At 42.5% G+C, this 27,732-nt stretch overlaps 1 protein-coding gene across 5 annotated transcripts in view; it reads right to left on the minus strand.

Moving 5' to 3' along the window:
- Positions 1-27,732, minus strand: part of TANC2 (tetratricopeptide repeat, ankyrin repeat and coiled-coil containing 2) — a 301,255-nt gene that overhangs the window by 186,667 nt on the left and 86,856 nt on the right. For all 5 annotated transcript variants that reach the window (XM_063132053.1, XM_063132078.1, XM_063132070.1 and 2 more), the window contains one exon: positions 3,829-3,900. In XM_063132053.1, the coding sequence (XP_062988123.1) occupies positions 3,829-3,900 (72 nt within the window). The remainder of the gene's footprint in view (positions 1-3,828; positions 3,901-27,732) is intronic.

The following is a 27,732-nucleotide window of genomic DNA, read 5'->3' on the forward strand; positions in this document are numbered from 1 at the left end:
AAGATTGGATGAAGGTAATGGACAAAGACAAAATAAAAGGGTTAGTAAGAGAGAGGCAAAACGCTTGCATGGAGGCACCACAACTACAACAATAGACAAAAAAGTGGAAAGAGGAAAATATAGAGTGTACAGAAATGGAAAGGTTGATTTTACAAAGAGCAAACAAAAATGGAAAGTTAGGGCCTTGCTAGACCAGGCGTTAGCGCGGTGTGAGGCCCGGTTTCCCTCCTGTGCATCCAGATGACGCACAGGGGAATCCGGGGTCAGGCCGCGCTGAAACCTGCCATAAAAATGTAATAAATAAATAAATAAATAAATTAAGCCGGCATAAGCGAATTTGCTTATGGCCCGGCTTTTCCGCAGCCCCGGCCTCAGGCCAGGGCTGCGGAACGTCTACCAGGGTCCGTGGCTTTTTGCAGCTGCTCGCTTACTCGCGAGTATTTATTTATTTATTTATTTATTACATTTTTATACCGCCCAATAGCCGGAGCTCTCTGGGCAGTTCACATATCCGGGAAAAGCCACGGACTGGGCACAGCGCTCATACAAGCGCTGTGCCCATGGGACGGGGGGGTTCCCGGGGGGGGGAGAGAGGGGGGGGAAGGCCAGACCCGGCAGGAGAGAGGGGGGGGAAGGCCAGACATTGGGGACGGGGGTGAGGGAAGGAGAGCCGAGGACAAGACATCGGGGATGGCGCGGGGGAAGGCTGGACATCGGGGATGGGGGCGAGGGAAGGAGAGCCGGGGACAAGGCATCGGGGATGGCGCGGGGGGGAAGGCAGGAACTCGGGGACGGGGACGAGGGAAGGAGAGCCAGGGACAAGGCATCGGGGATGGCGCAGGGGGGGAAACCGGGCATCGAGGATGGCACGGGGGGGAAACCGGGCATCGAGGATGGCGCGGGGGGGAAAGCCGGGCATCGAGGATGGCGCGGGGGGGGAAAGCCGGGCATCGAGGATGGTGCGGGGGGGGAAGCCGGGCATCGAGGATGGGGGGAGGACGGGTGAGCGAGGGGGGAGGAGGTCATCGGGCATTGGGGGGAATCAGGGGGAGGGGGAGGGGGCTTTATTGTTTAAAAAAGAAGCACTTACCTTCTCCGGCGCACATGGTCCCTTTAAAAAAAAAAGGCCGACGCTACGGGGCTTCCCGTTGCCCCGTTGCGTCGTGCGTGTAGAAGCCGGCGACAGCGCACGCTAGCTCTAGCGCGCCGTCACCCCTCCTACCTGCTGGCTTATCCGGCAGGTCTAGCAAGGCCCTTAGTTGGAAGGGGTATAATGAGAGCGGTGTATAAGATACTAATGAGCATGGAAAAACAACAAGAACATATTAAAATGATATGGGACCAAGATATGGTAGGACAGTTAAATGGTCAAGAGTGGGGGAAGATATGGAGTCAACGTATATTAAAGAGTATGTCGACAAGAATAAAAGAAAATTACTACAAATTAGTATGGAGGTGGTATTTAACACCAGTAAGATTACACCAGATAGATAAGAAATATTCAGTAAATTGTTGGAGAGGGTGTCAGGAAATAGGTACGTATTTTCATATGTGGTGGGATTGTAAAAATATTCAGAAGTTTTGGGAAATGATATTTAAAGAAATAAATGAAATAATGGGACTGAAGGTAGAAATAGGCCCAAAGATAGCATTGTTATCAATATATGAAGGGGTCCAATGTACGCAAAATAGTAAAGAATTAATAACTAATTTACTAACAGCAGCTAGACTGATAATTGCTAGGAATAGGAAAGAACAAAGAGAATATAAAACAGAAGAATGGTATAAAGAAGTCTGTGATATTGCTATTAATGATAGGCTAACGGGGTATATGAAAGTTAAGAAAGGAAGATTAAAGTGGAACGATTTTGAGGAGATTTGGAAACCATTCGTCAAATTTGTATTAGGAAAAGGGAAAGGGTGTAAATCGTCACAAGATGTGTTACAATTTTGGAGTGGAGAATAATGGTCCCAGGGGGTGGGTTGCACCTTCTATTATTATCATTTTTATTATGGTTATTATGATTATTATTGTTGTTATTGTTATTATCATTATTAGATTATTGTATTAAGTAGGGTTTTTCCTGTTCTTTATCGTTATTATTGTAGTAAAAATAAAAATAAAAAAATAAATAAAAAGAAAAGAAAAGAAGATAAAGTATGTTTTCAGTCAGCAAAACCCAGGTAATACATTGTGAAGGTTCTAATTTAAAATAAGCGTTTAAAACTTCTGTAACTCAGTAATTTTCAGTAACTCTCACTCCCCAGGAAGATTATACATGCTAAATTACACACTGATGGGGAAAATTAGTTTAATTTTATAATATAGAGAATCTTCAGTCTCTCAGATATTGGAACATTAGGCACCTTAACTGCTGAACTTCTCTCGGTAACATTTTATGTTGTATACTACCCAGGAATCAATGATGACATGTAGCATAAATATTTTGGAAACAAATAAATAACTAATAAAACCATTTACACTACCTTTATTTTCAAAATTGGTGCCTTCATATAATTCAGATTCATATGACAAAAATGTTGACAAATGATGCTAAAATGAACTTAATGGTTTGTGGCTTTTTACAATTTGTTACTAAAATTTGTAAGATTTTGCCATCACTTTATTAAGCACATCTAGAATTTTTTAAAAAAATCTAATTATATCATCTAGTCTAAGAGCTAGTATCTTTTTAGTGTTTGCCTTATTGAACAATGTTCAACACATATAAAGTGGAAGTGCAGAGAGGATAGCTAAAAATATTTATGACAAAGAACAGAGCCATTACAACTCTAAACTGACTACAAACATTGCTTGTACCTCTATATCACCCTACTCGCTGCCAAGCCTACCCAATTTTTTAAAAATTTACAGTAGCAAGTATATTATGTGACATCCTGGTTAAATCTATTTATATTTTCTTGCATCTTGTAAGATAAATGGGAGCAATTTTTCAAGAAAGCAATTCTTTTTCAAACCTTTGGCTACTAGCAATATCACACAATCTGTGCAGCCAGCGCATTATTGAGGAAATATTAGATGACTTCCTGTAAGTATTTAATTAGATCTCTGTTTAGTTAAAGGGGGCATCTTTTATTCAGTAAATCAACTGTTTTAGAGGGAATTTCATTACTATCTTAAAACTTTTGAGTAATAATTTTTGAGAGATTAATATGGATGCATGTCCACCAAATGTGGAAGTTCATCACAACCTCTCCAGCATCTTTCTGAATTGATATTTCTGGCTGGCCCCAATTTTGTAGGATACAGAATCTGATTTCCGTTCCCACAGAAGAACTTGCCTGTGTCTGTCACAGATAAGATAGACAATGGATGCTGCAGGGCAGGTAGAGTGAAGCTAGTTAAACTGAACCACCTACAATACAGTAGTAAGAAGAAGTGCAGAGAAGAAAGCATACAAATGGCTGATTTAATGTAGTGAGGGAATATTCCTTCCTCAGAATGCTTCTCTATTGGTTTCTTAAACTGCATTTGCATGAGATATTTCCTCAGAGAAAAGTTGCTATAAGTTATCAAATCGCATTGTCATGTGGCCTTGTGTATTTTTGTTGCTGTGGGGATTACAAATTCAAGGAAACAGAATATACTGTAGTACATATAATGTTTAATAAGAATAGGATTTGAGGTCACTTCATGTGAAGCCTTACAATACTATTGATAAGAGTTTACCTATCTCTTTAAATGTCAAGAGTTTCTAAAAAAAAAAAGCTTGTGAATCACTGTGGATTTTAAATACATTAAAATAAAATATCACAAATAGATTCAGCAAAGAGTATGTGATCTTTGGAAATCCATTGTTTACTTACCTTGTCCAGAATGGCTATGACAGTAATCTATGCTTGCCTGTCTTCGGTCTGGTGGTTCCTCGCTTCCTCCATCTGCAGGAGAACCAAAACAGCACAAATATATCAATGCAGCAGAGAGATCAGGCAGATGCAGCTTCCCTTCCAGAACCATTGCTGTATCTAAAGGCACAGCAAGTCCATTGGCTTTATTTTGGTTATAAAAGAGAGAAGACAGCCAACAGCGAAAGCTCTGTTTCGTGTCTTTAGTCCCTCAACAGGATCCATGCAATATTTGGAAAGGCCAAAAATGCCTCCATAAACATCTGAACAAAGTCACACTGACGTATCACTTTTTTTTTTTTTTTAACAAAACAGATCAGATGTTCCAAACCATAAAGAAATAATTGTCCATATTGGAAATAAACTGAGAGTTGAAAACCAGGTAATTGTTCTATGAAATATGCCTTCACAATTAAGTTATCATTCCAACAAGTTATCATTCACAAGTGTTTTTATACTGTTCAGAAAAGGCTGCAGTAGCAGACACTAATGTGTAAATAAACCTTTGTGGACAAATGAGAAGGGCATGGAAATATTATGCAATTAAGTACACGTCATTCTGATTGATCAAACGACCAGATTAGTAACAATAGATATGCATGTCGATAAGTATATTCCAGAATGTATGACATAGTCAGAACAGAATGCGTATTAAAAGGACAACCACGTGAACTAACTGCAGAATTTATTAAATATATGAATTTTATTTATAAGTACAAATGAAAGAGGGGAGCTTTACGGAAAAGGAGGCAAACAGATAACGTTAGGCAGTAGGAGGTCAGGGTGCCCAGTGAAAGTGTCCTACACCAAATGTGATATTCATTATTAAACAGCCTTAAGATTTTAGAAATACACAAGCAAAGGACCTACACACACACCAGAAGAGGACAACCAATACTAAACTGTTTCTATAGAGAAAGAGTTAGCCCTCAAACCTTCCCCAAATGACTTTGCTTGATGACATTCTACAAAGCAATAGTGCATCCAGCAACAGAGAATTGCTAAAGGACCACTGTAAATATAAAGAATCTGTACAATATTTTTTTTAAAAAATGGGAGGGATCACAGTTGTACTTTCCTTCCAAGAGAAGCTCAGTTTGAACAATCAAATTCTGGCATAATAAAACAGATATGCACAAGCTCCGTACATTCACACACAACCCCTTTGCTAGTCCCTTCAACCGAATGAAGAAACTATGAAGCTGCAGTTAACCATAGAGTCCTATTATGTGCAAACCAGTACCTACAGCTAATGGATTCTAAACAAGTCAGGGCCGGATCTACACTACTGCTTTAACTGCTTTAAAGAGCTATAAAACTGTTATAAAGCGCTTTAAAGCAATAGTGTTGATCCAGCCCTTGATTCAGAAGCCACCTTTAAACCATGCTTCAGACAATCAAATCCTGGTTTATTAAACCAAAATATGCAAGAGCTCCATGCACCTGCAATGCAGTTAAACTGGCTTTTGAATCTGGCTTGTTTCAAAGCCATTCACCATAGTTCCTAGTTCACATCTAATGGAAAGGTATGGTTAGGCAAAAGAACGAGCAAAGTGGTTGCACGTGGGGGGACATGGAGCACTTGCAGATTATCCAAATGAAGCTGTGCAGTCTTAACTTTAGTTTGTGGACTGGGAAGAAATTTTACCCAGGACGACTTGCCAAGTTTCTTCTATAACAACGTATTGTAATTGTGCCAATCTCTTAGAATGGTGCAACAGCACCCTCCCACCCATGACTCCCAATTCCCTTGCAGGATCAGGTCCTTAAAACAACATGTACTGTAACTTCAGAGAGACTACTATAGCCAAATAAGCATATAACCGCCATTCACTAAGGCTATTTTGAAATACAGTTCTGTGCAAAATTGTTAGAAATAATATCAAAATGCTTGTTCCCAACTGAACTTTTTAAAAAAGATGTATACATAGAAGATAAAACCAAAAAAAGGACACAGATGTAGTTAGTGTCCAAAGGAGCAAACAATAAATATCCTGAAAACCATGTTAAAATCAAACAAGAAGCAAGGAATCAATAAAAAAAAGGTTATGGAATTCTATTGGTTTGTTAGATTAATTGACTAATTTGTAGTCATTTTAGTTAATGAGGTTTCAATACTTCTTTATTTTTTAAGTGAAACTGCTTTGCAACAATCATATACAATGAATCCCTGAGTTAACACAACCTGAACAGGTCCCTAAACAAAATGCATCTTTGGCTCCCTCTGATTGTGGGCTCTCCTACACTAGAAGCCTTCAAGAGGCAGCTCGACAGCCATCTGTCAGGGATGCTTTAAGGTGGATTCCTGCATTGAGCAGGGGGTTGGACTCCAAGGCCTTATAGGCCCCTTCCAACTCTACTATTCTATGATTCTATGATTTGATGATATCTACAATACCGTATTTCTTTGATTGTAAGACGCCATCGATTGTAAGACGCACACTAATTTCAGTACCACCACCAGAAAAAAAGTTTTGATTCTAAGAAATAATAAACACACCCTGTTTTTAGAGATGTTTATATGGGTGGGGGGAGTGTGTCTTAGAATCGAAGAAATACAGTATGTTCCGTCCATCTGAAGACTCCCTTCCTCCTAAACATGGTTCTTTAAATGCAAGATCTGATAGCCATGACATAAACAAAGTAGTGCTCCAGGGTGAGGTAGGCATCTTTTATCTAGCTGCAACAGAAGTAATGTTTGTGTCAATTTGGAGCTTATTTGCTAAAGCAGTAATCTGCAGTAGGTATTGCAATGTTCTTGTAGTATGGTGAGAAATATGATACAATAGAGAACTACATTAAATATAGATAAGCTATGCACCTTAGCAATGGGGTGAAAATCCACCTGGGCCTACAAAGGCAGTGGATGCCCCCATGATCAGCACTCACAGGCCCCAACGGAAGTGCCCAGTGGATTTTCACCCCATCACTGCCAAAGGATAAACGGAGCACAGTTCCGGGTGGAACTCAGTTCCGCCCTGACCTGCACGTGCCCTTTGTCTCCCCCCCCCCCCTGTGTTAATGGCAGTTGCCATTACTGCAGCGGGGGGAAATACACAAATTCCCCAAGGCTGGGAAAATTGTGTTTCTGTCTTCCCCCACCCCTCCCTGTGCCAATGGAGGCCTTAAAGGCCCTATTAACAAGGAGTACCCCACTAGCAGGGGGTAAAATGCAATTTCCCCACGCACAATTTCCCCACTTTTGGGGATATTGCATCCCCCCCTCCCGGTGCTAATCGTGGCCTTAGAGGCCCCCTTGGATTTAAAAATTAAAAAATTGGTGGGGGGGGGAGGCAAAGTGTGCTAATGGCATGCTGGGGAAATTGTGCAGTTTCCATTGGCTGGCTCCCACAATTTCTCCATCCCCTACATGTTTTTAAAAAAGGATCTCTACAGCCTAAGCCAGAATTTCTTCTAAAAAAATCTACACAGCTGAAGACACGTTGAATAGCCAAAGCTGAAAATGAAGCAGTATCTGCACTACTTTGACAGATTTTGCAATATGGCATTTTCTTCCTGTTATATCCTGCAGGCAGAATTGCCAGCCTGCTACGTACCCTAACCAAAACAGCAAAAAACAATTTAGTTTAACAACGATTTTACACTTTAACTTTATAATGGCCGTCACTTCAAGTTTAACTCAGCCACATGGACAAAGTAGCAAAAGACTCATCCTGTTCTAATAATATCACTTATAGAGTGCCTAAATTTTTCTAAGTAGTATACAGATATCAAAAGAAAAGTGAATTTCAGGCTCACAACTTCACTAACTAATGGACGCTGCAAAAGGAAAAAAATATTGGGGAAGTAAGAGGAAAACAAACATATTTAAGTAACAATTGTGAAAGTCACATAATCTCAGCAGTATCATCTGATTTGGATAGGTGGGCCTCCACTTCCTTTAAAGTACCAGTTCATGCTTTGCTTTCAATTATGCAGTAGCTAGATCAACTTGCAGTTGGAGCAAAATTCTGTTTTTGGAGGAACAGGGTTGATTTGATTGAAATCAAATTGGTTTAAATCATGATTTCAATCACTTCTCTGAAGGACACAATTTTAATGATTTAAATCACACTTTACATCATTAGTGACGGAGATTCTATTTAACTGTCATTTTTAGTAGAAGTACATTGTTTAACATAACCTTAATACATATTCAAAGATGTGGGTTTCTTGTAGGTTTCAGGAGATGAACCAGCTTCAACAGTTCATGGTGTGCCAGAATGACCACCACCAAATAGGCTTTTAAACTGTACTAATAAGATTATTTATTCTTCTGGTTAGTTTTCTTCTACAACAAATACCAACATTTTTGAATGGTTAACTATTTCAGCTTTTAGATGAATATAAAGTTCTTTAAAAAAAAAAAAGTAAGCAATTTTAACCACAGCAGGGACCAAGACAAAATATTCCCAAATGGCCTGCTGCTGCCATATTAGGTATTTCCCTTCTGCAGAGGAAAATACATGCAAGCAGAAGTTTCCTTCAAAGTAGGGTGACCATCCACCAGGTTTACTAGTAAACCTGGTTTACTAGGGAGACTTACTCCCTAGTAAACATGGGTAGGATTCCAGCTGTGCAGCCCAATCCTTGGCATGTATACTCAGAAGTCCCCGTGAGCTCTGTGGGAATTTTTCTAAGTAAAAACTTCTATAGCTGAGGCGTTTTTGGCGGGAACCCCTCCCCCATGCACTGAGTGCGCATGCGCAAGCTGAGGGGTTCCTGCCCTGAAGCTCAGTTCCTTGAGACCGACATTGTGGCCTCGGGACCGAGAGTAATAAAAACTGTCAGTATCGATGGAGACATCGATACCGAAAAACAAGTGCTGTTACATAATACTATGTGTTGGTATGGATACCGAACAAAAAGCTTCAATAACTCAATATCGATGTAACCCCAATTGCAGCTACACTTATATAGCAACATCATTAAGAAAGTAAACAAAGTGATTTATCTTGGTGATTACCCTCGGTATGATGGGAAATGGGGGAAACGCGTAAAAAAGGGCGTTTGTCCATTGCAAGGTGAAGGCATCGCCCAGGGACCTGCTCGACTGCAAAAACTGTGGACGATCCTGTTTGTCCGTGTGGCGAAAAGATCGATGTCTGGTATGTTCCACATTTGGAAAATTACTTTGGCCACAGACCTGTTGAGCTGCCATTCGTGTGCAAGATGATGGGATCGACTTAGGAAATCGGCCAGAGTGTTTTCGGTACCGGCGATATGGATGGCGGTAAAAGTTACATGCCTTGGGATACACCAGTCGAAAATTTTGATTGTCAAATTTAGCAGATGCTCCGATTTGGTGCCACCCTCCTTGTTCAAGTAGGAAACCACTGTAGTATTGTCTGTGGTAATCTGTATAAAGTGTCCCGCAACCTGGGCTTCGAACGCAACCAGGGCTCTTTGAACTGCTCTCAGTTCAAGAAGATTTATGTGTTGTCTGGCTTCTTTTTTGGACCATATGCCCTGGACAGATAGGGAGCTTAAATGTGTGCCCCAACCTCGCATTGAAGCGTCTGTGGTTAATATCTTTGTTGGTTGTTCCTGGCTGAAAGGAATTCCCCACGTCAAGTGATCGGCTATTGTCCACCATATAAGGGAGTCCTTTACTGATGCTGGTGGGTACAGCAAGAGATTTTTTGAGTCTTTTTGAGGGTTGAAGTGCTTCAGCAGCCAGGATTGAAGCGGTCGCATTTTTAGACGGGCATATTGAACCACTGCAGTGGTAGAGGCCATAAGGCCTAATAACTGTTGCACCTTGAACGCCGATATATGGGATCGACACCGAAAAGTCTGAGCGAGATGGATGATGCGTGCGCATCGTGCGGCCGGTAAGAAGGCTCGGGCAGCTACAGCATCGAGGATTCCCCCAATAAACTCGATGACCTGTGAGGGGTTTAATTGGGATTTTTCATAGTTGATATAAAGGCCTAATTTACATAATAAACTGCAAGTAATTTGAATCAAATTTTGTAGTTGTTGTTTTGTTGGTGCTACCAAAAGCCAATCATCAAGGTAAGGATAGACTTCTACTCCCTTGAGACGAAGGTGGGCACAGACTGTAGACATACATTTTGAAAAAACTCTTGGGGCCGTGGATAGGCCAAAAGGGAGAGTTCTGTATTGGTAGATGTTATGGCCAATTATAAAACGTAAATATCTTCCGTATGTGCCCTCCATTGCGATGTGGAAATAGGCATCGCGAAGGTCAATAGAAGCGAACCATTGTCCCTTCAATAATAATGGGATAATAGAAGCTAAGGAAACCATTCTAAACTTTCTGGTTGCAATATGTAAATTTAATAAACGTAAATCCAAAATAGGGCGAAGTCCTCCATCTCTTTTTGGTACGGTAAAGTACCTTGAGTAGAAACCCCTATAAAGTTGACTCCATGGAACAGATTCGATGGCACCTTTACCAAGGAGCATATGGACTTCCTGGAGTAAGGGTGTTGTAGGTGGTGTAACGTTTACGTTACTGAGAAGAGGGAGGGTTTTAAATTCTATACGGTATCCTCTCTGTATTGTAGAGAGGACCCAGGTGTCGGTAGTGATAGTCTCCCATTGATGGAAATAGTGGGAGAGCCTATCATCAAAGAAAATGGGGAAATCATTTACTGGTGTGGGTAAAAAATCAAAGACGCCGTTTAAAACCTGCGTCGTTCCTCCGAGAGGTGATTCTGCCTCTGTAATTTGAGAATTGCTTACGTGGCTGGGACGCTTGTTGTTGTTGTGGTGGTTGCTGGTGAGGTTGGAATTGTTGGTATTGTTGCCTATTGGCATAATATGAGGAACGCGGGTGGACCCATCGACGTTGGAATTGTTGTTGTTGGGGTTGGTTGAACCCCATACGGCGGGCTGTAGTTCTCGCCTTTTGCACGGTATCGAGCGAGTTGTCGGTGTCGGCATTGAAAAGCCCAATACCGTCGAATGGTAAGTCCTCTATTCTAGAGCGAGCTTCTTGAGAAAGGCCGGCCGAGCGGAGCCAAGCATGTCGACGGAGCACTATGGTTCCCGTGAGAGTTTTTGCTATGCAGTCAACTTGGTGTTTTGAAGTATGTATTTGTTGACGAGACAGCTGTGATGCTTCGGAATGGAAGAGTCTGGCCAAATGCTTTTTATCTTCAGGTAAGTGTTCCATTAATTTTCCCATCTTGTCCCAGAGTAGTAGTTGGTAACCCGACATTGCTGCTTGGTAATTTGTGATCTTTAACCCCAAGGAGGAGGAGGTGTATAACCTGCGAACAAGAAGGTCTAGACGACGTCCCTCTTTGTCTACAGGTGAGGAATGCTGGTGCCTACTTTTGCCCTGGGCTGCCTCGACGACGATGGAGTTTGGAGGCGGGTGCTCAAAGAGGAACTGTACATCTGCGTTTTGGATCTTGTACATCCCCTCCAATCTTTTTGAAGTCGGTGGAGCAGTTGAAGGTGACTTCCAAGACTGTTTAATAGTTTCCAGCAAGGCTGGTAACATTGGAATGGCCACTGGTTTAGAGGTGTCGGACGTGATGGAATCGAAGACCGGGTCCTGTACAGTGGACGCGGCTTGTTCGACTTGGAGACCCAATGCCTGAGCCATTCTAATAATTTGGTCAGAGAAATGGCCCAAATCCTCTGATGGAGAGATGCCCCCTTGGGGAGCAACCTCTATGTCTGGGGAGGCAATAGATGGTCGTGCTGATGACGAAGAAGAAGAATCAGATTCATAATCGTCATGGGGGGACGACGGAGAATTCACTCTAGGAATTGGCACGTGAATGAGTGGTTCTGGTTGCTGTGGTTGGGATGCCTGTAGACTGAGAGGTAGCGATGAAGGCGGTTGCATTGGTTGTGTGCTGGCATCGATAAGACTGGATTGAGGGTTAGGCATTGTAGCTGAAGGTCTAGCTACAGGCTCAGCCTGTGGGTGTCCCGTAGAATATGGCAGTCGGGTGTAATAGGTTTGGGGAGAATATCCCCATTGTCCTTCATAAGGTCTTTGGTAATACATATCATGACCATAATATTGGTCTCTGTAAGAATGCCGTTCCCATCTCTCATGGTGTGGTGAACGGGACCTGTCTCTTGGCAGTGGTGGTCTATCATAGTAGTAGTAGTCTCTCCCTGAGCGACCCGAAAACATGGAGTCTGGGGAGTCATGTCTATAACGTCTGTCCTCAGTTCGCGCCTGTCCAGGCAGTATAGGGGCTGGAGATACATCTCTTATCTCCCCTTCAGACGTTGACATCAGCCTCGGGCCCCGTGCCGACTGTGGCCTTAGTGCTGGTATAGGCGACAGCAATAGCGGCGGTGGTGGTGGTAAAGGCTGTGCCGGTGTCGGCATCGATGCCGAAGGCTCGGCCGCCGAAGTCTGCGGCAAAGGATCATTCCTCGATGCCGAGGGAGATTGTACGGTATCGACCGTCAGCATCGGTATATTAGTCATCGGAGGAGGAGAAGACAGCCGAGTAGGGTTCGGCACACTCTTTTTAAGAGATTTTTTATTTCTCTTTTTCCTGCGCTCCTCCGGATTTGAGGCAGTATGCTTTGCCTTCTTTGCTTTCTTTGCTAATCGTTTGGCAATAGAAAGCGTAATACTTCTCCCAGGCGTCACAGGTATCTCTGGCTGTTGCTGTTCCTGAGCCAATAAAGGAGATTTTGGGGAGGTTTCAACAGGCTCCATAGTGCTGGAAGTCGATGTCGAGGGTTTTTTGACTGATTGTAAGGCTTTGCTCCAAAGGAGGGCTTTTAGCCTATCTGACCTGTGTCGTTGTGTTTGCTTGGAAAAGGCTTGGCAAAAACGACAGGTCTCGACAATATGTGCTTCACCCAAACACAAAAGGCACAATGAGTGTCCGTCTGAGGGAGGAAGTTTACTTCCACACTTGGTACACTTCCTGAACGGGGCCTTGAGGGCCATGCGCCCTTTCGGGCGTTTTCGCTTTTTCGCAAAAATTAGGAAAAGAAAAAATTGTAAAATAACAATAATAATAATAAAGAAGAAATATGAGAAGGATAGAAAGAAGAATAAAACGCCTTTTACAATTTATTTCCTACAGAGAATTTCCCAACGAGGTCACCACAATGGCGGTCGAAAGAGAACTGAGCTTCAGGGCGGGAACCCCTCAGCTTGCGCATGCGCACTCAGTGCATGGGGGAGGGGTTCCCGCCAAAAACTCCTCAGCTATAGAAGTTTTTCCCGATCGAGACTCCGCGCAGGCGCAGAGCCCATTTTGTGTGATGCACAGAGACCACGAAGAAGAATAGCTGGATCTTGCCATCGTGTGTGTGTGTGTGTGTGTGTGTTAAATCCAGATGAAAAAGTGTTAACATAAACATAATTGCAAACACAAAACAAGATCATTGAAAGAGGAGGGGAGAAGTTGTTAGGAGGGTGAGGGAGGCGCTGCTTTGGTTCCCCCTTCCAAGCTCAGTCTCTACAGCAAAAATGACAGCTCTCCAATGCAAGGAAGAGAGAGAGAGAGAGATCCCTACGGGGAACTGGGGAAGCGCTCTGTTTCTTCTGTGAAAGCGAGGGTGCCAGGCATGAGAAAGACCCACTTCCCACCAGAATCCCCCTTCATGCCAGGGTGTGGGGTCACCCACAAGGTTCCCTCCACAGGGGCACCCCTTTCCTCCCCTGCCCCACACCTCCCTACTGCCAAGAAACCCACCCCCACAATCCAAGGAAAAGGATTTCTCCCATCACTTGATCTGGGGGAAAATGTTTAGAGGTAGGATCAAAATCGCAGTCAAAATCTGTGAAAATTTTGCAAATTGCTATTTATGAACAATTTTAAAAAAAATAAATATCTGCAAACTGGCCCAACTTGATGCAGATCGAGTCGGATCAGGTCACAGGAAAACAAGCCAAAGTCTCGGTGGTTGAGCTGATGAAGATTCGGTGAGCTCCACTCCGCAGAACGGATCCCTCCAATATCCATACTACAAGTACATTTAGCCCTAACAAAATCCAACGCTCCACTGCGAACACATTTGCCCCTTAAAAAACTCCATGGCCCTATCGCAAGCACATTTAGCCCTAAGAAAAATTTCCAGCCCCAGGGAAAGCACATTTAACACTAAGAAAAATCCACAGCTCCATTGCAAGTACATTTGGCCCTAAGAATAATGCACAACCCTACTGCAAGCACAATTGGCCCTTTAAAAAATCCACAACAACAATACCCAAAAAGGATGAAAAGGAAATATATATACATATGATTTTTACTTGTTCTGGGTGGCTCCTCTGTCACAGCAAAGGTTCCATTGTATACAAATAACTACAACGGATAAGGATATGCATTCTCTCACACTTGCTCTCACATACAAATGCAATTCTCCTCTTGTGATTGGTCTCTGGAGAAGCAACCAATATCATGGTGAACCAATGGAGAATGGCTGAGAGCAACAACAACAACAAAAAGTAGCCACTCGCACAGCCAGTCCCCAGCCACAGACAGACCCATTTTTATTAGCTGGCTGTCTGGTCCATCCCCCATCTTTGTGCTGCTGAGTGGACCTTGCAAGTGTATCCACTGCCCATTCAGCCCCCTCCTCAGAGCTGCCTTCAATTCCATTCTCTTTGGTAACATCCTGCCCCTCCAGAGAAGGAACTGGTATGATCACCCTCCTCCAATTGAAGCCCCATTCTTTCCAGGCCAGGATGAGAAAAGGAAGTGATCTGGCTAGGGATCAGGGCAATCCCAGTCTAGGAATCATGGTGGCAAATCAGCTAGGGGCACTTTAAAAAAAAGTTCTCCTCCACAGGGGTGAGGTAGAGACCTCTGCAACCAATCATTCCTACAACCACTGACTGGGGTCCTCCAATTTTAGTGTTTCTGACTAGGATGAGGTTTAAATTGTCTGCCTGTTTTAAGCAGGGATTTTAGCTATATGCCTGGACGAAAGAAGCTGACCATTAGGTGTTAGACCCAGCTTTCTGACACTTTCTGGCAAATCAACACAGATCACAGGTAACAACGAAGCTCTTCATTACAGTAGACGATGTTACACAGATTAGCTTTCCAGAGCTCATGGCAGAGATTACAGTGTTTATAATTCCCAATAAATCAACAACACATTGTGTTGTTTCAAGAGACAGTCCCAAGGATAGAATTCACACAGAGTCCCAGTATTATATTGCAAGTCAGAGTCCTAATGATACAAGATTCAAAGCAGAAAAGAGTTTAAGATTCATGGTAAGTCCAGGCAAGAAAGTATTCTGAGCATTTAAGACCTTGTTTTCAGCAAAGACTCTTCAGCCTCAGCATGGTTTAAATACAGGGGAGAGGCTGTTAAAGCTCCCTTTCTGACAAGGGAATCTGGCCCTTAAACAACCAGTATGTCTGAGGGAGCATCTCTGTTCCACCCTTTTCAATTGGTATCATAACCTTGGTGATACTCCAGAGTCCCCCTCCCCTGCAGAGTCTTCCTCCTGTATAGTTCTCACATTCCCACTCAGAGGCCTGCTTAAAGGGTGCACCTTGCAGCGGTGGCTGATAGGGAGGATCATCTCCTTCAGCCTACAATCAGATGGGAAGCTAGGCAGAGCTAAGCTATAGACCCCAAGCTTCCCATGAGTGAACTGGGTTCCCAATCATCCTGCTCTGAATCGGATTCTGGCTCCAAACCCATAGTGGTGACTGGGCTAGGACCAACATCAGGAGAGAGGCAGCAGGGTGGTGGTGCCATCAATACAGTTGGAATCTCCTTCATGCCTTGAGTATGGATGAGGATTTGGATGCATGTATATGTGAGATATATGCATAAATGAGACATCTGAAAGGAGTTATAGTCTCTCCCAGTCCTGACCTCCTGAGTACTTGGTTCAGCACCAGAATAGGCACAAAGATCAGGGAGAGGGAGCTGCTATGGTCTGTCTTCCTCTTGAGACTTCCTGATCACGTGAGTACCACCTTAGAGTATTTGTATGTTGTGTTGGGAGAGCAGTGCAGACTAAGGATTCCACTGGTTTTTCTGTCCATTCTGCTGTCCAGCAGTCTCCCTGGCTGAGCTGATGGAGGCAGTCTCTGGCTTGGTGTTACAGAACCACATCTACAGATGATGGTCCTGGAGGGATCTCAACATTCATGCTGCAGCTGCCAGGTCTGGGGCAGTTCATGATTTCATGGCCACCATAGGGCTGTCCCAACATGTCATCAGCTGTAAACATATAACAGGATATATACTGGACTTGATTTTCTCTACTGGGCTGGAGGACAGTAGCCTGAAGCTCCCTTGTTATGTTAAGACCCTGTTGAGAGTTAGACTAACAACGGCTGCCTTTTTTCACACAGTGGGGGACCTATTAGGATGGTCCACCCCCAAAGATTGGATTTGAATGGATTCCAGAGGCTCTAAGGCATTGGAGGCACTGTGTTATAGTGGTTCCAGTACTTCCTGTGGGGTTGGCTTCAAAGAATAATATTGGGTAACTATACCTTGGCTCCTTGAAAACTGAGCTATGGGGTTCTGCAGGGTACCATCTTTTCCTCAATGTTGTTTAACATCTATATGAAGCCACTTGGATCAGTCATGAGATTTGAAGCTAAGTGCCATCAGTATGCTGATGACACCCAGCTCTGTCTCCCTGTGACAGATCGCTTCATAGTTTCCTTTTGTGCAGTTTTTCCCCATTCAAAAAGGTTGAAACTCCTCCCAGTGTTATTACTGTCAGTGGAAACTTTAATCTAAACTATGCTGGTGTTTATAACATTCCAAAATGATAGTTTGAACTGATGTTTCATAAAGTGCTACTGAAACGAGCCTTTGTGGTTGAGGTATATACTGACCTCTGTTTTGCTCCATTCCTGCATTATCCCAAGGACCTCTTCCCACACATCCTCCCACAATTCCAGACCTTCCCCTGCTAAGTTCCCACAGCTCTTTCCCATTCTCTTATTTATACTCCCCTATTGCAGCTTAGGCTTAGCTGATGAAGTCCCAGGCATCTGCACCTTCAGGCTTTTCACAACCCTTGCACGCCCAGTAGCACGGATCCCACAGAACGCCAAGCAGAGCATGCAGGATCACAGTCCCTCTTCTCTGAAGACCTATTCTTGCAGCAACTTGTTGCTAGTCAGGAAGAGTCTAGAAGAGTCTGGCTCTCCACAGGAGCATGATCCAGACCTGAAGGACAGTGGGAGAGTTAGAGCTCACCACTGGACAAGGATTTGTTTTAACCCACAGTGGCTTATTTGGCCAAAACTATCCACTCTGATAACCCATGCCCTGCAGAGTTTGTCATTTAACCCACCGTGGGTTATCATGTCGTGTGGTGGTCACCATGGGTTCTTTTACTAGCCCTCAGACTTGTGCGGCCAGAGCAGCTCAGATCAGTACCACTCTGCTACTCAGGGTCCTGCCAATTCTAATGAAGGTCAGTTAGAAGCACTTTTTTTTACTTAAGAAATAGAATAGCTAAAAGAGGCCTCTCTGACAATGGTGAGATGGGAAGGCCAAACAAGATGGCTAAAGGTGGTGTAGATAACATGTCAGAAGTAGCAGAACAAATAAAGCTGCTCTATAAAGACTGGAATGACACAATAATGCCTTTGAAAGACTATTGAGGTGGTAGTAGCTAAGCTAAATGACTCCTCTACAACAGCAATGAATGCCATGGAACTGGGGCTGAAACACCAGAAGATTAAAAAACTGACTTTGATTAATGAAAAGCTAAGCCAAAAGATAGAATCTTTGGACAACTGAAGCAGAAGGGTTAACCTCAAAATTCAAGGGGTTAAAGAAGTGGCTGAGGGAAAGGAGATCCTTAAGTACTTAACAGAATGGCTCATTAACACCTTCCTGGAGCTGGAGCTGATATCAGAGCTCACCATGCCTTATACCCTAAGCTGCAGGTTGGAGCTCCCCTGAGATACATTATCGTCAAACTGTCAAATGAAGCACTAAGGGACACCATTTTTAGAGTGACCATATTTTGGAAACCAAACATGGCTGACCCCCAAGGGGGCATGCCCACCTCAATATGGCCTTCATCTCATGTTCAATTCTACAGCTCACTATTAAAACTTTCTTGGTGACAGTGTTACCTATGGACACCCCAACTTCTGTTTATTATGCTATTATTCATTATATTTATTATTATTACCAAGTTTATATTCTTCACCCACCTTCCCTGGAAATACACAGCAACTCTCTCTCTCTCTCTCTCTCTCTCTCTCACACACACACACACACACACACACACACCCAATCACGTCCTCAAAAGTCACATCCCCTGCCAGCAAGCATCACTCACAAGGTAAGGGGGCAGAGCCATCAAACTCCCTTCCTTAGGGAGAGGACACCCATCCACTCCTGCAGCCCTGTAGCACCTGAGGAACAGCAGGCAGGCGCTTAGGGTGCCCGCAGCAGAGCCAAGACCAAGCTCAGCTGCACACACCCACTGGAAATGCCAGCAGGCGGCAAGGGGATGGGCAGCCCTAATTTGCTGCTGCTGCTGGAGACGCAGGAGGCAGCGTGGCAGTGGAGACGTGGAGCTGAGGAGTGAGCAAGAGCAGTGGCAGCAGGAGTGCGAGGATCGCTGGTCACTGGCTGCCACCACAACATGGTGATGAGACGCATCATGCCTGGCAGATGTGGTACACCCAGCCCGAGCAGAGCGAAGACACAGCCGCTGCTTCCCCGCCTCTCAGAAGTCTCACAAGATGTGGGACTTCCAGGAGAGGTGGCCAGCGAATGGGAGAGGTGGCCAGGGAGTGGCTCAGGAGGCAGCATAATGGAGCACTAAGCAGCCACCACTAGCTGGCTTCCAAGAAGCAGTGATAGCTACCTAGTGTTCCGTCCCGCTAATTCCCCCCAGACCTCCCAGGAGGGAGCAAAAACCCAGTTAAATCTGGGGAAGACCAGACAGTTGATTACCCTAGCCAGTTTAAAAGCTGCAAGAAACAAGCCTCCCCTGTTAATAGAGGGCAGCACCGTGCAACTTTTCTAAGACTTGTGTCCTGAGTCTCTTATCAGAAGAAAATCTTTTAAATTCTTCACAGAGCAACACTGCAGAACCAACATTCCTTACTGATGGAGTCATCCTGTGAAACTAAGAATCCACAAGGACGGCAAGACCCACATAGTTTCTACTCAGAAAGAAGCAATATCTTTACTTAAAATGCTCCTGCTGAATATTAAAGGCTGGTCAGAATCAGAGGAGCAAGAATCTGACAATCAAGAAGTGGAGGAACAAGGCAATGAAACTGAGTGGTCAGAACATCCCAGAAGGCAAAGAAAGAAGCACAAAACACCAACTGCTGAGCTCCCTAATGTTAAACATCTGATTTTGCTTTACTTTCAGATAAGAATTATATTGATCAAATACGGAGTACAATATTGAAAAATGTAATATATGCATGCTGACTTATGACAGAAGTTAATTGGTCAAGGATTACATATAAATGTATATCTTTTATTTCCACATATTCATCGATGAGTAATTGGGAAAGGGATCTTTGGAAGGCAAAAACAACTATATTGTCTTAAACACTTTTAAATTTTGGGTTGGTGGGGTGAGAGGAGCAATCTGGATTGGACTTTCCTACACTGAATTCCCCTAAATTGCCTCGTAAATACTGTTGTTGCATGGTCCATCCCACAGGGACGGGTCTGTCAAATGAAAAAGGGAAACTGTTCATGGTTATAGTTTATGTTATTACATAGTTGTTAATGGAATGTTTGTGTACATGCACATAACTGTGGTAGGGACAATGTCAGACAGTGGTAGCAAGAGGGGACTTGAGACTGAGAGTACTTTAAAGCTTATGCTAACTACTGGAAGCATGTTTGAAAATATGGTCTTTTAAATACCAAGGGGATGGGCTCCCCAATTAAACGTAGAAGGGTACAGATGTTGATAAAAAGGACAATCCAGATGTTATCTTCTTACAAGAAACACACCATAAACAAAATCAGAAAGACTTATTGTTAAAGGGGATATGCATTAGGGAGTCTTTTGTTGCAGAAGGAAACTCACAATCATGTGTGATGTTGACAGCAATAATAAACAGATGTGAAATCACAATTCTCAGATACAGCGTCAGAAACTAGAAGGCATTATGTGTTTGCTAAAGGCATTTTAAGAGGTCAAAAGATAACCTTAGGATGCATTTACTCACCAAATTCTGGTCAAATTCAATTTCTGAGAGACACATTGTAAACCTTGGAGAACTTTAAGGAAGGAACAGTGCTTATTGCCAGGATTCTGAACAAAGTAGTAGACCTGTACTTAGAAAGGAGTGGAAGCAGGGGTCATAAAAAGCAGAAGGATGGCAAATCAGAAATGGAGTGTGTTCTTTGTGAGTTTGGGTTTGTGATGTTTGGAGAATTCTACAACCATCTGAAAGGGATTATACATTCTTCTCCGCGTGTCCCAGCTCTCGTACTCCCATGAAGGTTAATTTTTATCTTCAAACATGGGTAAGCTGAAGCTAAAGGAAGCCAAAACAATATTGGATCACGCTCCAGTCTCAGCAGTGTTTCACGTGGGAAACTGTGCACATCAGTCCTAAAGCTGGAAACTTCACCCCATACTATTACAAAAACAGGAAATTTGTGAACAAACACACACACACACACACTCTTCAGCATTTTAAAAAGAGAATTTGACTCCGGAACTGCCAAACACAATTTGGGATACCTTAAAGGCTTTGATTAGAGGGCATTATATAAAAGAAATGAGCACCCTCAAAAAAATTAAAGAGGCTCAAAGGAAGAAAATAGAGGCAGAGATTAAAGCTCTGGAAAATCAGCATAAGAAAACAGGCAGTCCTCACACTCTAAAACAACTGACAAGTAAAAAAGCTGAATGGGAAACTCTAGATTTCTATAAAACTACAATGAATTTGAATTATGTTAATCAAAAATATTGTGAATTTGGCGACAAATCATCTTGCAACTCATATCAGAAAAAACAAAACAAAAATAGAATATATTCAATTAGAGACAGCAATGGTGAAAGAGTTTTTATTCCATCCCAAATCATTGAAATATTTAGCAAATACTTTAATGAACTATACATTTCAGCTAATCCAGACAAAAATGGAATCAAATTACTCACTGGGATCGGAGGATCCAGATACACACGGAATGATGTCCATTCCGGCGTCAGTTGTCGAAGAAAGATATGAGCAGTTGGGAAGGCTTGCTCCTTTGGTGGAAGGGACCTACTCATGACCGGAAGAGGAGGTGGCATGAAGCTGTCATGCCCTCTGGACCTTGGTAGTGATGGTGGACAATAGGGGCATGGGCTCCAACTCCTATGGAGCCTGGGGTAATCATGTCAATCATACTCAGCCTCTGAGGGTCGATAATATTCCCACTCTGCAATTCCTTCTACAATACTGGTAGGAGGACTATTCAGAACGTCTATCCCACTCCAACTGAGGGAATCCAGACCTGTCCCTGCGGTGCCTGGATTTCAGGGATGTTGTCTCTTGTCTGGATGGAATGGGTGATATAGGCAGAGAGAGGTGGGAAAAAGCTGTGGTGGCAGCCTGTGGCACAATGTCAAGAGGGGTGTGTGCCATCGCTTGTGAGGAATCCAGCAGTCGCCTTCCAACGCCAAGGCAATCAGTATCGATGCTGGTAACAGTACTGGTGTTTGTTCACATCTCTGTATCGGTGAATTAAGCAATAGTGGTGGCATCAGTATACATACCAGTGTGCCACGAGGACCTAGGGAGAGAGTTTCTGGGTCTCCACTTCTTTTTCTTCTTTTGCAACTCCTGATGCTTAGGCTTCTTAGCACTTTTAGACCTCATTCAATTGGCCTGGTGTTTCCTGGTCTGCTTGGTGAAGGACATACAGTGATGGCAGGTCTCAACTATATGTCCTTCACATAAGCATAAAACGTACAAAAAGTGTCCGTCAGAGGGAGGAGCTTTCTTCCACAACAGACACACTTCCAAAAAGGGGCCTTAACAATCATGCACCTGGGACATGGTATGATCAAAGAACACCAGAAAAATATATCCGAAGGAATGAAAAATGCAAAACTAGAAAGGTAAAAGAAACAGAAAAAAAAAGAATAGAATGGAATAAAATAAAATATTATTATGAAGTAGTCTCTCAGTGTGGTCAAAGACTAAGAAGTCTCCTACGTTGAAGCTGCCACTATGTCAGTCAATGAAGAATTGAGGGACTAGGTGGGAACACCCTTGGAGTATGCGCATAGAGACGGTTCGGGGAGGAGTTCCCGCCAAAAATCCTCTCAGCTATAGAAGTTTTCCAAATGAAGCGCCGCCCAGGCACAGAGCCCTTATGTGTGATGAAGTGACCACGAAGAAGAACTTTAATTTCTCAAATATCATTAGCGCATAAAGACTTTTAAAATAAAGAAATCACAAAAGAAGAAATTCATTTGGTCATTAAAAAACTAAAAAAAAATAAGGCTCCTGGGTTTCACTAGAGGTTCTATAAGACCTTTGAGCCCTTACTACCACTATTTTTGCTGAAATTATTCAATGACATCTTGGACAACAAGCCCATCCTGGAGACATAGACAACTTCCAGGGTAATTTTATTTCCTAAACTAAAAAATGACAGAGGAAGTAGAAAACTACAGATCAATTTCATTGCTCATCCAAGATTATAAATGGTTTACAGGAATTTTGGCTTCGAGGTTAAATGAAATTACATCTAAATATATTAAGAAAGTTCAGTCTGGGTTCATCAAGAGAAGACAGATCTCTGATCCTATACGAAGGCTGTTAAATGAGATTTTTCATTATTCTCAAAACAAGAATAGGTCCTGTGCCATTGTCTCCCTTGATGTATCAAAAGCTTTTGACAAATTGGAATTCATGAACGGGGGGGAGGCTATGGGACTGGGTTCAAAATTTACAAACACTTTGAAATCTTTTTACTGTTTCAGGTCCACACTGGTCAGAACAAATGACCTGGATTCATCACCTATCTCAATATATCGAGGTGCCAAGCAGGGCTGCCTATTATCACCCCTTTTATTTGCTTTATCCATAATACCACTGGCCAATCTTATAAGAAATGCTAACTCAATTGAAGGAATCCAGATTAAGAGGGAAAAGATTCTTACTAACTTATATGCAGATGATTTGGCCATAACACTTTCAAACCTATTAAGTATTACTTAAGAGTATTGGTATTACACCTCATAACAACTATGGCAAAGTTATCCACACACGATCACAATCACCACCACCTTTATAAGAAAATAGATTTCTTCTTAGGCATCCGTATCTACTTCTTTCACCCATTTGATGGATTAACAATAGTTACCATGGTGTATAGAACCTGTGTAATTCAGAAAACTAGTGAGCTGGCCAGAAATATAGATGGGCCTAAAAATAATTATACATGGGGCAACCACCTCTAGAACAAAGCAGCTAAATCAGGCAAATTCCATGGGTTGAAGAGCAACCACCAGAGGCCACACTCCTCTCCCACTACAGCAAAATTGCCACATTGCAATGGCAACAAAAAGGTACTGATCTGCTTGAAAACAAAACACATGAAGAACACACATCTTATAGGGTGACCAACCCACCCGAAAAAACCCAGTTTGACCCAGTTCTCTGGAGAAATGGCACAGGCTGCATTCCTTGCTGTCTTCTGAACCAGCTCAGAAGACAGTGTGGGATGCAGCGCAAAAAAGACGTGTCGGTCCCAGAAGTCTGAAGTCTCATGAAACTTCTGTCGAGACTTCACCCACCTTATCTCGAAAGTCTTGCAAGATTTGAGACTTCTGGAAAAGGTGGGGCAGGGCGTGCATACACTGGCTATCAGCAGCAGCAGGGCCAGGTGCGGCGGTGGACCAGCACCAGCAGCGCAGCAGCCAGCCAGCCAGCCAGCCACCAGCTGCGCGTGAAGATGCTGAAGGGTGTGGTGGCAGGCAGCCGTGTTCAAAGGCACCGAAGGGTGGGGTGGCGGCATCAGCAGCAGCTCAGGTACCACAGCAGCCTTTCCGCCAGCTGGGGCAGTGAGGTGGTGGAGATGGTGTGCAGGAAAGGGGCCAGGCCTGTCCTTTAGAAGAGAGGAGGGGAGGAAGCAGCAGAGCGACTGATACACAGTCTATACTTCTGGACTTTTGCTATATGCACACCTATTATTTATTTATTTATTTATTTATTTATTTATTTATATAGCACCATCAATGTACATGGTGCACCTACAATCCCAGATGCATTGTATTATAGAATACATTATTTGGGTGTGGTACCTACGAACTTGCTTCTTCATACTTCCAAATGCAACTGGGATTTCTGTTCAAGAATATAAACTGAAGGAAGCTATACTGTGGAGTTAGACTTGCTTAAATAATGAAGTTATGGCTAAAGTTCCAACTGCTCCTTTACTCCAGGTGTTTTTGAATATTTTGTTGTGACTTCAGCAAAAAAAAAGGCTTCCATGTGGCATGCCATTTTCACCAGCTCTGTGCATAAATGATTTTCTTTCCATTAGCCTTCTTGAACATTATTGGCCTGGTGTCCTTTGCTCCATTACTCTTGCGCCAATGGTAGAAGAAAGTATTTCCTTCCCCCACCCATCCCCACTGCCGCTTTCATAAGTCAAAGACTAAACCATCAATAGCATCAGTGTGACATATGCTTTTTCTCACATGAATCACAACCTGTTCCTCTCTGCTTTCTTGTACTGCAATCGCTGGGACTCAGTTGCAAACTGTCTCCATGAATACCACAATATATTCTGATAAAATTACAGGTTTTCAGTACAGCCTAAGGCTAAACATCTTCATGCCTCTTGGAAACCACCTTTTCCTTTTCAACATATTCAACAACGTTTTCTTTCTTTTTTAATTTTAATGCCCCACCCCCTTTTCAAAACAGTAAAAAGGAAATAAGGCCATCCAGGATATTTACCCTTAGATAACATTAACCAAATGGTTTTGGGGGTTGTTTTTCATGTTTTACTATGTCTATTTGTTTATAATATTTATTTTCTGAATTTTTGTAAACTTCCAGAAAGGCAATGTAGGATTGTAACAAACATAATAATAATAATAATAATAATAATAATAATAATAATGAGGAGGAGGAGAAAAATATATTAACAGGAACTCCAGCCAGCAAGATTTTTGTTAACTAAAAAACTACAGCTACAATCAGCTAAAAAAAACCCATCAGCTTATATATATTTTGCACTAAACGGTATAATCAAAGCAAACCCAAACTATCCGGAAATTTTTGGGTAAAAGATAGCACAACTTGTCAATGTAGATCTAAGGCACTGAAAGCAAACAGGTTACACGCCTTAAGCACATTTACTCTTAAAGGGGTAGTTTTCACAAGCATTCAATAGGAGAGCTTCCGTGGCATGTTTCAATTCGTCTGGTTCAGCTCTCATCTGAACCATAAGGCACCACATTCAGGAAATGACTGCAAAACAAAACTGGGTCAAACTAGAATGATGAGAACATAAATCAATTGCTTGTGTAGACATTTGTAGGGTAGTGCAGTGTTTGAAAAGTTAAAAACGGTCATGGGGGGGAAATGGGGGCACAGTACAATCCAAATAGCACAAAAAGTAGTTCCATATGCCGAAGGAGATGTTAAGTCTCATATTTTTCAAATAACACTCTCCAGGTTGCATGGCAAACCCTATGTGAAGCTTGGGGAAATTTCAAAAACAGTGTGTGAGGTGGTCATATGGTGGCCAAGAGTCCCCTCTCGCTTCCAGAAGTGAGATGTACTGTATTTTGTACAGAAAGACTGTGGTGTAGTGCCTAGAGCGTTGGACTGAGAGTCAAGGGATCTGGGTTCTAATCCCCACTCAGCCGTGGAAGCTTACTGTGTGACTGGGCCAGTAACAGACTTTCAGCCTAGCCTACGTCACCCGTTTGTTGCTGTTATAAGGAGAAAATGCAGAGGAGAAGGAGTATGAACACCACCTTGAGTTCCTTGGAGGAAAAATGGTATATAAATGTAATAAATAAATAAAATGTAAACTCCGTAATCTTCTAACTTGTAAACAAATGTTTTGATAGTGGTATAGTAACAGGGTTCGGTAAAAACTCACCACTGAGACCATACCATGGGTGCTTATCACCAGTTCTCCCAATAGCGTACAGCTAAAAATCTGCAAAAGGCTATGCCTGGAGCAAGACCTTTAAAAAAAATTGACTTGTGAAAATCTAATTTATATTACATCACAAGTGTTACAAAGTTTTAAAGAGAGCTTCTCTTTCTTGCTTAATATTAAATCACACGGAATAGGCCTGAAAAAAGATTGCTACAGGGACCAAATCATTCTTTCTCTCTTCTTTCTCCACTCTTACCTGGGAATAAGTACTATTAAACACAGTGAGGCTTGCTTCTGGTTAGGGCACAATCCTATGCATGCTGTGGAATGCTAGGAGTTGCAAGACTTTTTTTGGCAAAAAGATTGCACTTTTAGCCTCCCTTTCTAATCTTTCTTACCTGCATATTTCCCATTTTCTGTTTAATCTAGCACTGGTGTATATTCTTTAGCTATTTTTTTTTCTAATCCAGGATCTGTTTTCTTTAGAAAAATGTAAAATATATTTTCTTTTCTATTGATCTTGTATGAGGACAGCAAAAAATACTACCACAAAGAAATGTGTACAGCAACTAAAAATACATGTTGATTTCAGATACACTGAATGTCTCACTTACTCTTTATTTCAGTGTTTTTAACATTAACATATTATGTAGAACAGGTTTGTCTAAACTGTGAGCTGTAGAATCACACATGTGACTGAGGCCACATACCCTTGGGGGATGGTCATGTCAGGATGGGCCTACCTTGGGGGCCAGGCATGTTGGGGTGGGCATGCCTCTTTGAGGCAGGTCATGTTATCCTCCTTTTTGGTTTCCAAAATATGGTCACCCTAGTTTACAAGCAGAATTGCATTCCCAGGAGGCTTCCAAGAGCATGATTCTTCTTCAAGTATACCTTGCTTTCAATGGTTTTCGATCCAAAGGGAGAGATGGGTAAGAAATAAATTTATTATTATTATTATTATTATTCCAATGAAAAATTAAAGGGGGCAAGAGTGTTCCCCCAAAAAAGTCTATGATGGGCACATGAGACCTGTGAGCTACATGTTGTTCACCCCTGCCGAACTGCTTCTCAGTTAACCTGTAGTGCTTGTGTTCATTAGTTTCTGTCTTATCTAAAAAAGGAGTGATTTACTTTAGGATGATTGAGAACTAAGTTGCTAGATCTTAAATTTTTAATCCAGTCAGAGGAAAAACACAAGTGCAAACCAGCATATTTTGAATGTCAAGTATTAAGAGATAATAATACATAAAAGTTGTTAAATATAGAGGTCTTGCCGGTCGAGCGGAGCGCCGCCTCCCCCCCCTCCCTTAAAGGTAGATAATGGCTGGAGTGGTAGACTTATGGGGATTTGGAGGGGGAAAGAGGTGGGGGTGGGATGGGGGGTGGGGAGGGTTAATAGGGCGGGAGGGAGGGATTTGAAGGGGGTTCAGGGTTTTTATGTTTTGATGTATGTGATTATGAGTTGCAGAGCACACGGGATCGGAAGGAGTATCAAAAGGTTAAATATGGATAAGAAAATTAAAGTATCAATGCTCAATGTCAAAGGTCTGGGGGCAGTTGTGAAAAGGAGGAGAATTGAACAAATGTTAAATTGAGAAAGATCTGATATTATTATGCTGCAAGAAACACACCAAGGGTCTGATGAAGTAAACGAAATACACAGAAAATGGACAGTTTATTATGAAAAGTCACTGGGGACAACAACAAAAAATGGAGTGGCTATTTTGATTTTTAAAAAAGTGGATTTATATTAGAAACTATAAAAAAGGATGATAATGGTAGATATCTTATGATAAAGGGACAAATTGAAGGTAAAGCATATACATTAGTTAATGTTTATGCCCCTAATGAGAG

Source organism: Elgaria multicarinata, chromosome 1, assembly GCF_023053635.1.
Source record: "Elgaria multicarinata webbii isolate HBS135686 ecotype San Diego chromosome 1, rElgMul1.1.pri, whole genome shotgun sequence".
Classification (NCBI taxonomy): Eukaryota; Metazoa; Chordata; class Lepidosauria; order Squamata; family Anguidae; genus Elgaria; species Elgaria multicarinata.